At 39.7% G+C, this 18,224-nt stretch overlaps 1 protein-coding gene and 1 pseudogene across 2 annotated transcripts; one reads left to right on the top strand and one right to left on the bottom strand.

Annotated features, from left to right (window-relative positions):
- Window positions 1-299: 299 nt before the first annotated feature.
- On the bottom strand, window positions 300-2,868 carry LOC144642096 (uncharacterized). The gene is made up of 2 exons (XM_078501090.1): window positions 2,446-2,868; window positions 300-1,653 (listed from the first exon to the last, which is right to left on the bottom strand). The coding sequence occupies exons 1-2, from the start codon at window positions 2,817-2,819 to the stop codon at window positions 1,146-1,148; spliced, it is 882 nt and encodes a 293-aa protein (XP_078357216.1). The 5' UTR covers window positions 2,820-2,868; the 3' UTR covers window positions 300-1,145.
- A 990-nt stretch (window positions 2,869-3,858) lies between these two features.
- On the top strand, window positions 3,859-17,739 carry LOC144644878 (uncharacterized; annotated as a pseudogene). Its single transcript, XR_013569211.1, has 8 exons — window positions 3,859-3,940; window positions 6,769-7,095; window positions 8,056-8,210; window positions 9,209-9,449; window positions 10,676-11,029; window positions 12,756-12,776; window positions 13,383-14,033; window positions 15,801-17,739. The product of XR_013569211.1 is annotated as an uncharacterized LOC144644878 (transcript).
- The last annotated feature ends 485 nt before the right edge of the window (window positions 17,740-18,224 follow it).

The raw sequence follows: 18,224 nt of genomic DNA, 5'->3' as shown, positions 1-18,224 counted from the left end.
ATAACGGACATTAAAATATGTGAATAAAAAACAGTGCTGAGAGACTGCAGTACGTCGAGGATCAAGGGTCTGTAGCAGTTGTAGCTCTAATGTCCTGTCAAGCCTGAGATAAGCTCCATGATCCGCCCTCAATTCAGCAAGCGCGGCAGAGCAGCTACCTCTTGCTCTTTTCTTGTTTTAACCGACATAGCACCGAAAGCGTGTTAACTTTAATTTGTCGTTCTTATTTATTCTATAAACGAGCGGCTTTTTTATTCAACAAAACACGGAAATAAATCGTGAAAGAATTCCATTGACAGTCTTACGTAGCATGATCACGTAATTTTTTTTAACCACACGTAACAGTAAATTAGAGATCTACATTCAAATTATTTTGATAGAAATAAGTTGCCCACTTATTCCCTGAATTAAACTACATGTAGATAAAACACATATAGTCCAGTCCCTGAACTTTACCTTTTAACGCCCTATATATGGGTTGAGCCCAGGGGCCCGTTTCTGAAAGATCCCGAAAAGTTTTTGCACCCGGAAGGCCATAGCAAAATCTCAAACCTTTCGTAGTTACAAGGCTGTTTTATTCACATAATTTAAATTTGAACAGAGTTTCCCTTCATACAAAACTTCAGGCCTATACACGTCTATGTTTTTAAGATACAGATAATCAAAAAACCGCTATACCGGCCCGAAAAGTTTCCGGGGCTTTCGAGAAACCGGTCCCTGCAGGCGCGACAAGGGAGAGTCCATGATAACTTGTATGCGCATGCTCTAGCTCTCTCCCCTGCCTGGTTCAACCCTCAGCTATGCAGGGTAGGGGATGAGAGAGTTCAGGGACTTGATAAGAACACTACATGAATAACTATTAAGTGTTTTGTATGTGGATTTCCGAGTTTCGAGTTTTACACATTATCTATGTTATACTGTGCTTCGATAGACTGTTCCGGCCTCTAGTTTTTAACGCAAAAGAACGAGAGAGAAACAGTGAGTGAAACCAGCGCGAGTGCGAATCACGCATTCAACTATCGGAGAAAATACAAGAAAATTAAGGACTGAGAACAGCCCAGAGCTCTGATAGCGATTATGGTCTCTTAAACAACATGTTGAAAGATAAATTAAACTTTCTTCATACACAGGATATTGCCACATTTTCACAAAACTTGTTTGATATTCTTCTTAATACGATCTAAAAACTCCCACGAGCAGTTTTTGATTGTTAGGCTCTGCAGCTCTTTCAAAAAGTTACTAAGTCGTTCAGTTTTTTCACTAGCCCCGAATGCTTCGTATTCAGCTATTTGTAGCTGAAGAGTTTTGATTTCATTTTGTAGTTCAACAAAAACACCAAAGTTCTTGGCGTCTTGTGCGCATGGCCTTACGACAAGACGCAAGCGCGAGAGCTGGTTATATGGCGTTCTTTTTACCACATCCGGGATAACAGACATGCCTGCCTCGATTCTGTGCAGTTCAGTCATAGCGTCTTGATATCCACTGGTATCGAACTCGAGATGTCTCCATTCCCCTGTTTTGGACGAGTAATGGTCGATTAGAACAAAACCTCTGTGACTTGAACTTTGATGAATATTTTCCATCTTTGCAGAAATCGTAAAGAACAATACTCTCACTTCAACATCTAACTTGTCCTCTGTTCTTTTTTGCTCTCTGTAAGATTTAACCAAATTTTAATTAAAAGCATTCTGTCATTTCTTAAGTAAGATTAAAAAAGACTTTTTATTAAAGAACAGTTGTTTTCCTTTCGAGCTCAAGTGCGGTCAAGAAAAGAGGAGAGACTAGTGGGCACTCGCACGAGATTTCCCCGTTGTAGTAGAGTAGAAGTACTCTTAGTCGCCTTATGCGGGTGAACACCGGAGATAAATAAGTTGCGACCAGAAGGCTAGCCTGTTCCAGGCTCTCTACCAGAAGGCAAACTCACGCCATGGTTAAGGATAGGTCACGCTAGTGTCACGCAACTGTAAAGGCATTTATTAAAACGTCACTGAAATATTGTCTTTCTGAAATCTCGGCTCAACAGCAAACAGCAACAACAGCGACCCTCAAACAGTTGCGACCGTCCGAAAAGTAGAGATAGGAAAAGCCAAATCCGAGGCTTGTTATGGTAGTTAAGTTTTCCACACCTGCGAGATTATCTCTGCGCCGATCAGTCCCGGCGATTAGTTCGTCGAATCCGCTTGAGCAAACATTTTGAATATTTTCGATTTCGTGGATCAAAGTCCACGACAGATGCTGATCAGTGATAATGACGTGACTAGATGCTCCATTCGCTCTGTCACGAAGTCACGCACAGCAAATCACGCGAATTTTGCGATTTATTCGACAGACTTAAGTTTGATAAAATTAAAAACACACCTTCTTTCTATAAAGTAAGTTCATGATCATGAATTCTTAACGGTGTATGAAAATGTATCTGTGTTTGAAACTTTGTTAAAAACTCACCTTTCAACTTCCGTTGTTACGATTAAAATCTCCTCCAAACCAATCTCTATTCCCTCAACTTTGAAACTCATACCATTGTCGACATAACTCGGCGTTTCTTTATCACTAACAAAGAAGCCTTTTCGTGTGTAAACCGAGGAAGACAAAGACATAATTTCTCTTTCGTTGGATGTCCGTTCTTTCCGCTGGTATTTTGCCGAAGCGGCAGCGATACCGCCTAACACGGATACTTCGCCACTCACGGCGACTTTCAATAAATAATCTCTGACTTCTCCTCTTCGGTGACATTCTGAAGAAAAGGAACACAAAGGAGAGAAAATGAATTGGTTATAATTTTCATGTTCGTATTGAAATGCAACTTCGTTACACTGCATTTCTAAGAATTTGGGAATTGGAAATTAGCATATGTTAGCTTCCTTTGTTTTCAGTAGAGATCAGTGATTGGTCATAGTTTTACGGAAAACAATGAAGCACGCAAGTAGATGTCGTGACACACCGACTCGTTGTGCCGTTTATACCGCTTGGCCTGCCGTGCAACCAACAGCGAGTCAACTGTAACAGTGCACGGGAATTTCCAATTACTTATGATTTCGTCTTTTTTCATGCCCAGAAAAAAACCTTGTTCAGTCGCCTTTCTATTTTTATCTCGTTCCAACTTAGGTTTCTCCACAGGAAAACCGTTAGCTAAAAATTTTTGGAAAATGAAAGAAACTGCTCTAAAAAGGCTGATTCGGCTCATATTTTGCCGAAGCGGTGGCGAGGCCCATTAAATACGGTATCGATATATTTTTGATGTTTTCTTAGAATCTTAAATAATCTTTGACTTTTTAGTTTCGGTGGTATTTTGATGAACCAAGATGAACTGAAACACAGAAGAGGGTACAACTTGTGTAAATCAAGCGCCGTGACCTGCCTATATCTGCTAATCTTGAAATAGAAAAATAAACCATCTGTTGGTCAACAACACATCTCCACGGTCCGACCAGGACCTGTACGCATGTGCACAGCCTATTACCCGTGGAAGCAGCCAGGACAAATAGAGACATCGCTGCTTTGTCGGCTTCTTTAAAGCAAAAGGCATCAATGATGAATGTTTTGCATTTTATTGCAGCCATAACGCGGCAATTTCTACTATTCAAAAATTTTCTACTATGCAAAAATTTCAGATGGATGCCGTATAGGCCACCACAGACAGGCCAAGCCCCAAAGTCTTAGGGACAAGTCCCTTGCAAACAACAACAGCCGGGATTTTTCCCATCACGTGTGGCCTTCTTAACGCCGAAAACCAATCGAAAACAAGGTAAGTCGGCACGTGCGAATTGTTGGGTGTATGATTGGCTAGCCGAAGTATTCACGCCCAAGGTCAAAACAAATAAAAACATTTAGCAAGTTGTGACGGTCTTTTCCTGGAATATTCATTCGCCAGGGCTGTTGCGAGCGAATTCAGAATTGAGCGTCTTCAAGGGTTACCCGGCACAGACAGTTGAGATTCTTGGTGAGTACAAAAAAAGATGTATTTGTGTCAGTTCATTGTCATAAGTATTAAACTTGGTTTTTGCCTGCTCTACGACTTCAATTTCGACAAGCCAGCGGCGAAGCCGCTTCGCCGCTCGTTGTCGCCGCTTGCTTGAGCGCGCTTTAAACCCCAACAAAACCGCCAGCTACGAAGGCAAGAATGTAGGTTGTCCTTTCAGTTATCGCATCAGAGAAATCCGTCTGGAAACCTTACGTTTTAGGTGTTTTTGAAGCCATTATATCTGTCGAGGCGATTTTAAAAAAGGTTCCGCCTCATTGAAAACAAAAAATTAAACTTCCACGTTTTCTTGGAAAAGGATAACGTCATGGCCAAAGTTTAGGTACGGACGCGTGACAAAATCGAAAGTTGGCGTGAGATGCGACGGCCTGTTATGTTAAGTTGTGTGTTTATCGACGTTCACTTGCGAAATGAAAAGACTGAAGAGGTCTCAATGCTAGCTAGTTACATTCGACGGCCATTTAGCTACAGTAGAACCCCGGTAACTAGAACTCGGATAACTCGAACACCCCACTAACTCGAACTGGTTTTCATTTCCCTTCAGAGTTCGAGTCACCGGGGTTCTACTTATTTCTTTTAATCCTCTCCCACTATTCGGTCGGTATTGCTACTTTAAATTCAACTGTGAAGAAAGATAGTTTTAGTGTTTTAATTTACTGTTCGCAATTAAAATTGAGTGCGTAAGGTTTCTGAAGGTAATAGTTGACACAGGTTTTATAAATTCGACCTTTCTTGTCCGTAACTTCCGGCCGAGCTTGTGAATTTGAAACTGAAAGCTAAAGTTGGTAACAGTGCGGGGGAATTTTCCCATATTGATTTCACCTTCGAATTAATTCCCAGACAAAAACTTGTTCAGTCGCCTTTGAAATATTTATCTCGTTCCAATCCTGACAGTAAAAGTGAAACGTGTTTGTAAAATGAAAGACACTGATATTTACTAAAAAAGGACGGCTATCAGCTGCATTTGGAAACTAGTCACGAGAGTCATTCAAATGCTTGTGATTGCGTGACTCAATACCAACAGCTGCCGACAGCTGCCTCGTCCCCAGGCGTCCTCCTCCTTTGTCGTGCACGGTTCGCTTGGCGTTGTGGGACTGACGAGCACGGTTCGCTTGGCGTTCTGGGCCTGATGCGGTAACCATCAACCCCTGCGCTCCCTGTTTTCCCGCCTTACCGCCTCAACGTCCGGCCAATCGGCGCCTGGGGACGAAGCAGATACTAACAGTACGGCAGGATATTTGTTGTACTGCAGGGCTTTGAAAATATCTTCAAAATTGTCATTCCAGCCACATGTTTGAAGAAGTTCAAGACCGAATAACGCGAAAAAAGAAATTCAAATAAATTCAGGAAAAAAACTCAGAATTTATAGTTATGTCCCTGAATGACTGGGGGTGTTTGCCATTGAACAGCAACTAAAAATAAAACAGAAAATTTCAGTTAGAAAGTATATTTAACAGTAATTTTTTTGTTTGTGATTTTTTGTGGATGGACTACATTTTGAAGATCCTTTCATTACGGTAGGTGCTAACCATTGCAGAACTTAGCTGTACGAAATTTTCATGTTTCCTGTCTCGAGTAAGGAAAACAACTGAAAACAATGACCAGAAGAGGTAGGTTTGCTGTTCTGCGTGAAACACTTTACATTATTCAATGGTCATTCCATCCGGCCTATTTCGCCAAATGGTAAGCACCCTATCACTCGGCCGCCAATTCAAGCCTTGTCATTAAAGATGTGTTTGTTGTTCATCGGTGGTTTAAAGATAGAAAAGATGAACGTTTATTCCTTTTGTCTAAGAAGGAAAAACTGGAGGAAAAATCTCTCTGCTCTATAATTTATTCCAGTCATTTTAACATATTAAAGATGTGTTTGTTGTTCATCGGTGGTTTAAAGATAGAAAAGATGAACGTTTATTCCTTTTGTCTAAGAAGGAAAAACTGGAGGAAAAATCTCTCTGCTCTATAATTTATTCCAGTCATTTTAACATATTAAAAGCAATTTTAAGACGCCACTTTCTCAAACATAAAGATGTTTTATTTACTTTTTTATACAAGGATACCAGCATTTTTGAGTTCTTGATCTTTTTTTTATCGATATGTGTTCATGATGTACTGATTATGTGAAATAAAGTTATTGTCATTATTCTTAACAGACTCGCACGGAGTTTCCGTGAAACTGCCCCACCTGTTACGAGAAACTCTCTAATACATCCAAAACTTCCGTAACGTTTGCGTAAACTGAAAGCGCTCCACATACCAACTAAAAATGTCTCCGTTTTCCTGTTCCGGCCACAGCCCCTTTCTGCTTGCAACCCGCTTACATGAATAATCTCTTGACCTGAAAGTAATTTAGAATTCAGTTACCTTTAAAGCACAAAAGAGAAACGATTTATTGCCCGATTTTCCAGAACTTCTGTGTAATTTCCACCTTTCGCTTTTAACCCGAAAGTTGTTTATCCCGTTTTTTTGCCTCAGTTTCAGGTTTTTATGGCGTCCGCCATTTGTAAAGTCGGTGAACTTGACAGGAGAATTACAATTATTTAACGGTACAAGGGCCGATTATTCTCACATGTTGCGTCAGTTCGTCAACAATAATAATTTCCGTTTAATGATAATTCAGCACTTGATTATTCATAAACTGTGGTTTTGTTATGTCCTTTATAAATTAGTTTAATTTGGGCTGCTTTGAAACCTATTTAAGAACTAGAAATTCACTCAGAAGGTTTCTTACGTGATTTTAATTTTGATTTTGATCTTACGTGATTTTAATTCGTCTTTTTTGTATTTCTAAGCCAGGAAACATGAATATACCGGCTTACACATCGCCCACGTTATGTCTTGGGCGAACGTTTGACACCGAATCCTCGAGCGCATGCGCCGACATCTTCCCATCCGCCACTGATATGCCAACTAAGCTGATAAATGTGAACAAGTTTTCGTTCAAGTACAAAGTCGTCAAAAGCAGCAAAGATGTGAATGACTTACTGGACGTGTCTGGTGAACTATCGTTAAAAATCAAGGCCAATCTTCTAAAAGTGGAAGGGGCTGGACAGTACATCAATGAGAACAAGATGGAAGAGGGAACCTCTAACCTTCTAGCTGTGATGAAATGTACCACGGTAACGTAATTTTCTAGTTGTAAGCACGCCACTCAAGTAATAATGATAATAGGACTGAGTGGAGTCCAATTCGGTCTGTAATCATACGAGAGATTAACAAAATCGGACGACCGCGTAGCTGGAGTCCGATTTGTTTTAAAATCACGAGAATGATTACAGACCGAATTGGACAACACGAAGTATTGTTACCAATTAATCAAAACCAAGACCAAATTTGAGAAACAAACAAACTTTACCGGTGAAATGGCTAATCGTTTTTGTGAATACTTCAAAACATAACAGTTTATTCAACAAAATGCACAATAACAGCGCGCGCAAAATGACACGTAAGGTCCAATTACACAGGCATGACGCGTAAACTGTCCTATTACACTGATAACCAATCACGTTCGAGAATTTTGTTATAGTTTTGATTAAAATTGAAATCAACCCCGTTAGAAAAAACCTTGTTTCTGGGCTTTTTGCTTTAAGAAAAGAAAGCTGTAAAATGTGTCATCCTCGGGACTTTGGAATGCCACACGTTTTAACGGCGATCACTTTTAAGTGTCTACTTGCAACTAATTGCTTTTTCCAAGGTTTTGCGAATTGCGAATGACTACAGCGTCTATACAGTGTAAAAATGACAATAGAAGTCACGCTGCATTTCGTGAAAGCAAAGGTATTAGTTTCTACCTATTAAGCAAGTATTTTATAACCAGTCGTTTACTATAAGAAAAAAGCTTTTGAAGTGAAATGTTTCTGAGCGATTTTGCTTGTCGAAGCCAAGAAAGTATTACTAAACATCATCTTGATTTGGAAAAATCTAATTTACATTTACTTTCTACACACTAATTTACATATGCGATTTTTGAAAAATCGCATATGTAAATTAGTGTGTAGAAAGTAAATGTAAATTAGATTTTTCCAAATCAAGTGAAATGTTCTATTCTGAAAAAAAGGTTTAATTAATCCATCCCTTAGGCCATTGAGACGATCGATGGATCAGTGAAACCAAGAGATGATGTAACCAGTGGCGAGTTTCTTGAAGGAGTTGGTACCCACTATGTACGAAGCGTTACCTACGGCGTCGAGATGGTGGCAAGCCTTAAATTCAAGTCCTCATCAACTACAAAAAAGTATGTCAAACTATCAGTTTAAGCCAGTGAAAGTTTATTCTCGCACGGATATCATTCCGTTAGAAAAAAGCAGAATATAAATTGAATTTTTAAAAGGGGAATTCGTTTTTAGCGTCTTTAAAACGTTTTAATGTGTTAATCGTTTGATGGCTTAAGTACCGTATTTTCTTGATTAAACGCCGGACCCCGATTAAACGCCGGGTTAAAATTGCTAATTTTTAAAGAAACGCCGGTGGCGTTTGTTTGAGGTCCCTTCGTTTATTTGCGATCAAGCTAACAAGTAAATATTTCTCTTAAACGGCACTGCTATGACATTATAGTACGGAATGCTGCTTTGTAAAGTTTAATAAATGTTAAAAGGAAAAAAAATGGGCATAACATAGCCTGGAGGGATGCTGTACAACAAAAAAACCTAGCAATGTTTGCGTTCCTGTCTCCATGACTGACGTATTTCCTTTATTGCGTTAGTACTTACATTCGTTGAAATCGCGAGGATCCCTCCAGCGTTTGTTTTTAAGTTGGAGGAGGTCGTTTAAAAACGAGGAAGACGTTGGCAACATTGCCGTTTATGAACTTAAAACTTTGCACCCCGCTCTTTTTTGTTCATATACCCTTCATGTTCTGTTTGTCACAAATCCTGCATGCAACATAAACGTGTTCAATCCGCAACAATGTACGTTTGTGTAATACTGAATCACCTTTGGAGACCCAAGAACAGTTTTTCGGAGCGGAACGAAAGGAAAAAAGATCCTGTATTGATAAACTGCCACTGGACCTCTAGGGTCGGTGAGTAATAAATCAATCTGAAAAATTGAGAGAAAATGGCACAGACTGTCAACAAAACACATTTTGCAGATAGAAAAACTGTCATTATTCAGCACTTTACAAGATTTCGGACGAATCTTCGCAACCGGCTACGTATATCGCACGATATCTGTTATGTACGGATGACAGATAACAATCTCACCAGTGACCTTTTTTTCCTGTTCCGTATCTAGGGAGCACATCACAGGCAACGTCGATGGACAGCTAAATCTTCAAGGTGTTGATGCAGGACTAAAAGCTTCGTTAGACAAACTATCATCAGAGTGCAGCGACGTGTCAGATATCTCCATCAAATATTACGCCACAGACTTACCAGATAAACTCCCAACGACCCTGGAAGGACTGGTGACTTTGATCGAGACTTTCCCTTCTAGACTGAAAAACATTAATGACGGGAAAGGAATTCCTATGCAGGTGCAATTTCTCTTCTGTTTGATGAATAAGGTCTAAATATAGACTCTTGGTTTTAGGTCATCGTAACGTGATTAAAAATATAATACAAACAGCGGTGATAAACATTATGAAAAATCGCATTTTACTAAACTTGACGTTTCGTATGCTAAGCTACATACATTTTCAAAAGTATGACCGTTAAAAATTTTTTTTGGCAACTATTTATGCATTGTTATGAAAGGGGTCTGGAACCTAGACTGAGACAATTGATCTTCAGCAGTAACTACATTAACATTTCAGTTAATAAAGCAACAACCTCTCACTGCCGAAATTGGCATTTAATGAAGGTTGTAGTTCTTGAAAGAATAAAGTCTCCTTAATTTTGCAGTGGAGGTCAGTTTTGCCAGACGCAAGAATTTCAAAATGATCCCATTTCTTGTTATGGCCTGTGGTTTTTATGTGATTAGCAATAGCTTATATGGTCGCATTTAGTGAGGGCGTTAAAATGTTCATTTTTTTTGTCATGAAGTCGTCGTTTTGTTTTTTCGATGTAAACATCATCACAGTCCCAGCAGCCAGCTTTGTAGATGACCTTAGATCGTTGAGAACGGTTGAGGCGGTCTTTGTACGGAAAGCAGGATGGCGGCGTGTGTTCTGAAATATGATCTTGAGGTTGACGAAAGAGTAGAAGTCGGATACACAGGATTTAAGGCGTTTAGTGATTTGGATGCTCGGAAGACCTAAGTAGGGTAACAAAATTATGACATCTTGTTTTAGGAACTGTTGCGACAGTTAGCAGCCTAGCCGCGGCCATCCGCACTCTCTACAATTTAGCAATCTCGCATTCCGGTAGCCCATAAAGAAGTCCATTGCAATAATCAATTCTACTAGTAACAAACGCGTGCAAAACCATTTCAAATTTATCCCTAGCTAGAAATTTACTTATTCGCTTAATATTGTGTAACGAAAAAAATGCCGCACAACAAGACTTAGAAATATGAGTCGACATAGAAAAATTAGAGTCGAACCAGGAGCCTAGATTGCGCACTTCAGACACAGGCTTAAAATCTGTTATGCCAACACGGATTGTACAATCATTAATTTTCAACAGTTGCTGTCTAGATCCGATAATAAGAAATTCAGTCTTATCATCATTTATCTTTAATGTTTGTAAAGATAAAAATAAATATTTTGCTCAAGACAAGAACTACGTTAACAAATAGTTTACCTGCCTTGTTTCTTCGCAGTTCGAACTTCAGCCCGTAAAGAACATCATCCCAACAGCAAAAGCGTACCTGCAGAAACAGGCGCTCACATATCAATTAGAGGAGTTGGAAAGCCGCTTTGATGACCTTCGTAGCGCTCAGACGCTTGCAAACGCATACCTACAGAGCGTGGAAGAAACCGACGATGATGTTAAAAAGTTTATCAGCAAGACAAACAAAATCTATCGCGTGTTTCGCTCAACCATTTCTACTTTGAACACAAAGGAGGGGGAGGAGCGGATGGATGCTTGTATGGAGGCGTACGAGGATGCCTTTGATGGTCATGATATACTGGGGAAATTTGTCCTACAATGGAAGAAAATATTGAGCTCAAAGGTAAGCAGGTGTTTCAAAAAAATGTATTTAAATTTGTTGGTATAAAACACGATGATGATGTGAAATTATTAACTTTTTCCTGCTCTGCAGTTATAGACATGCAGATAGACTGTTTTGTTTAACCTCTTACAGAATCCCCCCTCGCGGACTTGCACTTGCAAATCACGCCGCACTCTGGCTACTTTGTGTTAAGATACAAACACAAAATTAACCGGAAGTAGGTTTTGCACCATCGTGCATAATCGTTGTAGATTTGTGAAGAAGCCCGCCTTGGGCAAAATAAAAGAGTTGAGTTAATAATTTGTCCTGATTTGCTGTCCACCATCTACAACTATGGCCACGTATTCGCTCGCATCACTTTGAAGCGGAAATAAAACTTATGACATTGATTTATTCTATGCACGTTAACCTGAGTTATCTGTAACACAATTTCAAAATTTCGGCAATTTTAATGGGCAATAACATTCTACTATACCACCACGAAATTCATGTCCTTTGCCAAGTCGTGCATCGATCCCGCGCCAAGGAAAAAACTAGACAATTATAATTCTGGTGACTGCTTCGACAGATAGACCATAATTTAACTTCTTTAGATGACTTTTTAAACGTCATCCAAGTTTAAACTGACAATGTTAACAATTTTAAATTTAAGAATTTTAATTTTGAACAATTTTAAATTGACACTTTGATAGAAGAACAAGCGAAAAAAGCGACAATCTTCGCACACAGAGATTTTGTTCGTTTTTTGATACCTCGGCAATAAATGAAGTAATTTATTTTAAAATCTACAATAATGTAATCTGTCGTCGTGAAAGGCTTGCCAGTATTATTCTGAAAAAGGAATTCTACCTTAGGAAATGACACTCACATGCACCAACAACAAAACTAGAAATGTATTTGCTGTGTTATTGAAAGGTTCCTTCACAGTTTTAAGAAGCTATTTTTCATATTTCAACGAAATTGATGGTCATTTCCGAATTTGGCTAAAATCCGTGACGCAATCCCTTTAAACCAAGATAGAGTGTTAATTTCTCTGATCTCTCTTGGTAATTCGTTCCGTTCTCGTGCAGCATCACACTTGATGGTAGACTGACCCATTTTCGCTTTCGATGGTGTGGAGTTTAACCCTTTCAGTGCTAAATGTCTCAAAAACACGTTTTTTTTACCGTTAAACTGAATTTTTGGTGCTACGATCCTGAATTTTCCTCACCTTTGCTTAGAAAGCACTTCTCCACAATGCAGCAAGATTTTGATGAAGATTCCATGAAAAATGTACAAAATTGTACTTTGGCGCATGCGCATATGCCATAATTTGGACTTATTCTCTTGCGAAATCGTTCCCATCTTTTTTTCTTGCTCCTTTTCTTTTCGTTTTTCTCGGCTTTGTTATAATTCCCACTCCTTTTTCTACTGTTCACGTCCTTCCTTTAGGCCAAAAAAGTTTGGATTAAAACACTGGTAGACCCTGAAAAAAGGACTTCGATCACTTACCGGTGTTTTGGCCTGTTTAAGCACCAATCTCGCACCAAAAACTGATTGTCTTTTTCTCGATCAGCTCTGAATAGCAAATGAAAAGTTCTGTGAAAAGTTCAAACCTAGCTCTATCAGATGACGTCACAAGTGGTTCATTGACTTCTCCCCCAAATGTCGACTTTAGCACTGAAAGTGTTAAAGGTGTTGAATCCTTGAGAATCTGATCATATTACATTTGGTTTCTTCTTTGCAGGCACCAATCGCCACTATCAAGGTAATACTTTTTTGTTTCCATAGTTTAAGTAATCTAACTCCAATTAATTAAACTCTCATAATCGTCTTGTTTTAGAACAAGACCTTCGCAGCTTGGCTATTTACCTATACCTACTCACCCAGCCCCCAACCACTCACTGACAAACCCAAGTCTGCCTCTTGCCAGATGGGATATTTGACCATGTTATGTTTATCTAAAATATTTGTTTCAGTGTTTGTAAACTTTGAACCTGAGGAGCCCCACACTGGCAGTGGTCAATTAAGTAAATTATTGTCGTTGTTATCTTTATGATTATGATTACGATTGTGATTATGATTTTCGTTATTATTAAATCAACCGATAAAATTGACACTTTGATAGAAGAATGAGCTAGGTTCAGTTATTTCCAACGAAATCTGAATTTTTTTTGAAGAATCCCCCGTGTCTTCTTTTCCACTAAGCCGTAGCGCCTTAATAGTTTTAAAGACAGTAGCTATTGAATCCTCGACTAGTGGGACTAAATTCATACAACCGAAAATATTACTTTAGTCAGGGAGAGGTTTCAATGTTAATAGCTGCACTTTTCTTTCTTTTAATTAATTATTTTTTTCGCTTTTGTTTTCTAAGCTTCCTCAGGGAGATCCTCTTACAGTTGTTCTTCTTGGAAAAACTGGAAATGGAAAAAGTGCCACTGGAAACTCCATAATTGGAAGAGAGTGTTTTGCAGACAGTCCAAGTGGTGGCTCCGTAACAGTATATTGCAGAATTGAGAAGAGAACGGATGAGAGAGTCATTGGTGTGATTGACACCCCGGGTATTATGGATACAGCCCCTGTCTCCGCCATGGGAAAACTCAAAGAAAAGGCAAAGGAGGTCACTGGTCTCTTCAACGAAAAACAAGAGGAAATTCTTAGAGAACTATACAAGATGTTTGCCATGTCCCCCGACGGCATTGATGCCATTATTCTTACCATAAAGTACGGTGGTAGGTTTGGCTTGGAGGATGCCGAAGCTTTAAAAATACTTCAACAATTTTTCGGGAAAGAAGCCAACGATTATATGGTGGTAATCTTCACACATGGTGACCAGGCCGTACGTGACGCAAAGAAAAAGAAGAGGAGTATCCCAGACCATTTGAAATGGTACATTGGAACCTTGCCAGATTGGGTTCAAGCATTTCTAAAGGAAATAGGAGACAGACGACTTCTGTTTAACAATGCTTTAGATGAAGAAGAAAACCCAGATGATTGTAAGAAGCAAGTGTCTGACTTAATTCAGGTAAGAATAACCCATTCTTCTGTTTCACCTGCATGTGCTCTTTTGGTCCAACTATTGGATATGCCATGCGTTTCTTTTTGACCTTCCCAAATTTCTGCTCCACTGCTCCAAATTATGTTTATCACTTTGTGGGAGATATATGACTATCAGCATCTGCTAAGATGGCATTGGCTTAAATATGGTGTTAGTTTTTGTAACTCGGTATATTCAGTCTTGTATCTCCCGATTATTTGTTTGTATTTTTTGCTTGTATTGATGTAACTGTCTGTAAATTTAAACCAACCGGAAAAATGCTTCTCCTCCATCAAAAGCACCAAATCAAAGAGGCAACAAATCCTTCTAATATTTAGTCTCTCCTCGAATGTCGGCCACTGGACTTCAATAAAGAACCCTGGGAAAGCATACAACTTATTCCGATTATATAAGCCCCTTTATTATGAAGTTGTTTGGTATTTTATGTCGGAAGAGCCAGTTGCAAAGGACTTTTGATGTGCATTTAGCGACCTAAAAAATGTTTGTGTTTCGTATCGTTGATCTTTGGTCTAGAAACTGCTCAGAAATCAAAAAGTTGCTAGAACAGAAAAAACTTTTCTCCAAATATGAAAACCTGACCTGCCCAGTATTTTTGGGACAGTCTAAGCCCCCCCCCCCCCCTTCCACGGTCAAAAACGCTCCGCCGCCTCTGCAAAATAGTGCTAGCGCTGTGCTCCAACAGTTAAAGAGTTTAAACGCAGCAACTGTCCCAGTATTGTGTTCTCTGTAAGGACCATTTATACTCTGTTTACAAAGCCGGCGTATATCCGTGCTAGATTGACTTGTTTGCACTCATAAAAACAAATAAAATAGAACCCCGATAACTTGAGCTCTAGCCTGTTCCAGTTGGGAGAAGCTTTTCTTCGCGCTGCTTCCCAACTAACCGCACTCCTGGAACAGGCTACTCGAACTCTGAAGGGAAACGAAAAATAGTTAGAGATGGCGGGGTTCGAGTTCCTGGGGTCGATTGAATATCAAATTTTCATACAGCACAGTGCAAATTAAACTTATCTCGTCAGAAACTACAACACGAGTATGCATTCTTATGATAATACAGTACTGTGAATGTATGTATGACAGAGAACTCGCTGAGTTATCCAAGTTCGAGCTAACCGAGAAAAATGACTAAAATGGTGGGTCAAATCCAAGGGAAATGAGACTTAGTTCGAGTAAGCGGGGGAGTTCGAGATATCCGAGTTGACTAACTGGAGCTCTATTGTAATATTAATAGCGGAGTTCCCAGCGGCCCGAAGGGCCGCAGAGCAGAGCCCCATACCCATAGAAAATTAACAGACCCATGCTTTTGGTTTTTCATGGGCATCATGGCTAGCGGCATGGCTCGCGGGCGCGTGCGACGACGGAGTTGCCCCAACATGGCGGCCATACTCCAGAAATAGGTTTAAGGTTATGGTTAACGTCAGCTTACATCTTTGATATTGGACAGCTGTCAAAAAAAGGTATCCGCTGACCAGTATCACATGACCATATTGCGGGCTCACATAGAGCTCATCGAGTTCGAATTTTGTTTAAGTTAACCGCTGACCAAGTGATGGATTCCATTGGATCGCGGGCTCAAGGGCTATATTTTTGCCTTTTATCAGTCAGTAAATTCGAATAAACGAAAAGGGCGAAGTAAATAATCGGGGAGCTTCGCTTTTAGGCTTGGCTAAATCTATTTTATACTCAGTGACTTTTAAAAATCACAACCTAGCTGAAACTAGCCGTTTTTCCTAGATAATTGAGGAACTGAAGAAAGGAAAGGGATCATTCATACACAGACTGACCAAAGCGTCCAAAAGTGTGCTAGACGAAGAGATTAAGAAAGCGATGGACGAGAGTGGATTAACCAAACAGGCTGAGGCTCTACGTAAAAAAGAAGAAGAGCTCAAAAAACAACTCGATGACAAAAGAAAAAGTGATGCTGAGCGGGAGAAGCTGGAGAAAGAACTCGAGGAAGAGAAACGAAAACAAGAAGAGTTGGAGGAACAAAAGAAAAAGCTAGAGGAAGAAAAAAAAGAGCCCAAGAAAAGGCTGCTGAAAGTCCATCGGGTGGAACCGCAACAGCGGCAGTAAGTGAGAGTAATACCGGTGGCGGGTGCTATCCGGCATCAGCCGTGTTTTGCGATATCAATGGTCGATGCAGACGAATGGACTCTTTAAAAATTGGCGAAGAAGTGCAGGTGATTGCCTTCAACGAAATCCGATTCGAACCAGTGATCACTTTTATCCACCATCAGTTAGAAGTTATGCAAGAATTCCTGGAGATCACAACTATGAAGAACAACATCCTGAAGATCACTGAAGACCACTTGATGTTTGTAGAGAAAACAGGCCAAGCAGCAGCCATCCCTGCCAGAGATGTGAAAGTCGGAGACACGGTTTATGTGAAAGGAAAGCACGGTATAGAGAAGGATGCAGTTCAGAGCATCAGCAGTGTCTACGAGAAAGGTGTTTACGCCCCAGTGACCCTCAGTGGCACCATTCTGGTCAACAATGTGCACACCTCGTGTTACTTTGATGTGCTGTCTCATGAGTGGTCCCACAGAGCCATGGGTGTTGCTCGCGCCGTGCATTATGTGTCCCCTTGGATGCTGCGGTGGATCAGTGGCGTTGGACAGAAGGATGGATTCCCAGGCTGGTGCAGATTGGCTCATAAGATGCTCACTTTGTTGGACTGAACTCTGTTCGGTAATTACTGATTTGCCATTCTTATTTTATTTTATCTGATTGATATAATAGCTTAGTTTTCGACTTTTTCTCGTTATGCACTTGGTTAGTCTTCTTCAAATGGGAAATTTAACCTGGTAACACCAAGCGAGCCTAAATGCGAAAGAAGGTATCATATTATGTACCACATGTAATGGTAGATTGGTTTTACGTTTTTCATAGCTCAATAATATTGCAGTTATTAGTCTTCTGACTTAGTTTTTCATTGTTCATTCATTGTTCTTGTGTATAGGACGCTTTAGTACCTTCTCCAGTCACGAGGAGTTGTGTTATACTGAAGTTGAGATTGTTTGATTTAGTTTTCACTAGCTAGGCTTTATGGGTCCCAATGTCTAGGATGTAACACAGAGCTTTCAGTCTAGCTATTTGGTGTGACAAAGAACTTTGTAGTCAGGTTTCGCGACAAAGAACTTACGAATTAGTTAGTGTGACATAGAACTTTGTAGTTAGTTGGCGTGACAGAAAACTTCGTTGTTTAATAGTTGGTGCGACAAATAGCTTTGGAATTAGTTTTTAGGAGAAAGAGCTTTGGAGTGGCTTCCAAAAATTACCCAATCCCCACCCCCCTCGTTGGTAGGCAAAAATTTTGCCCATAATTTGCTGTAATCCCCCAACCCTACTTAGCTTTCCAGAATAACGTTTTCCCCCTCACAATCTTGCCAACCCCCCACATGCACTAATAAATGAAAGCACCCTTGTTGGTGTGACAAAGAAGTTTGCAGTTAGGTTGCACGACAAAGAACTTACGAGTTAGTGTGACAGAACTTTGTAGTTAGTTGGTGTGACATAAAACTTCATAGTATTTAAGTTGGTGTGACTAAGAGATTTGTAGTTAGTTCGTGAGACAAAAAAGTTTGTAGTTAGGTTGCGTGACATAGAACATTGTAGTTAATTTGTGTGGCAACGAACTTTAGAGCTAGTTTGTGTGACATAGTTAGTCGGCTTGTTGGTGTGACAAAGAACTTTGTAGTAAGGCTGCGTGACGTAAGCTTTGTAGTTAGTTTGTGTACCAAAGACTTTTGTAGCTACTTGGTGTGACATAAAACTTTGTAATTAGTTTACGTAACAAAAAATTGGAGTTAGTATACGTGACACGTAACTGTGGGGGGCAGTTTGCATTGCGTACAACTTTAAAAGTAATGTTTTGTAGCTCTGTAGTGGTTTTCTGCAATTAAGAGGTTAGCGTGACAAAACGTTGAAGTTATTTAGTGTGACAACTAATTTTGTGGTTAGATTGTGTGACAAAAACGATTTTTGTAGTTAGTAAGCATGAAAAAAAGTTAACGTTTTTATAGGAACTTTGTACTTAGGTCGAGTGAAAAATAACTTGCAGTTGGTTACCGTGACAAAAAAGTTGGAAGTTATTTGATGTGATAAAACAATACATTTATGGTCAGGCTAAGTGACAGAGACAAGTCAGTTGTTGTGACA

The sequence above is a fragment of the Oculina patagonica genome, chromosome 2, assembly GCF_052425735.1.
Source record: "Oculina patagonica isolate OP01 chromosome 2, crgOcupat, whole genome shotgun sequence".
Classification (NCBI taxonomy): domain Eukaryota; kingdom Metazoa; phylum Cnidaria; class Anthozoa; order Scleractinia; family Oculinidae; genus Oculina; species Oculina patagonica.
This window is presented reverse-complemented; position numbering and strand designations above follow the sequence as displayed.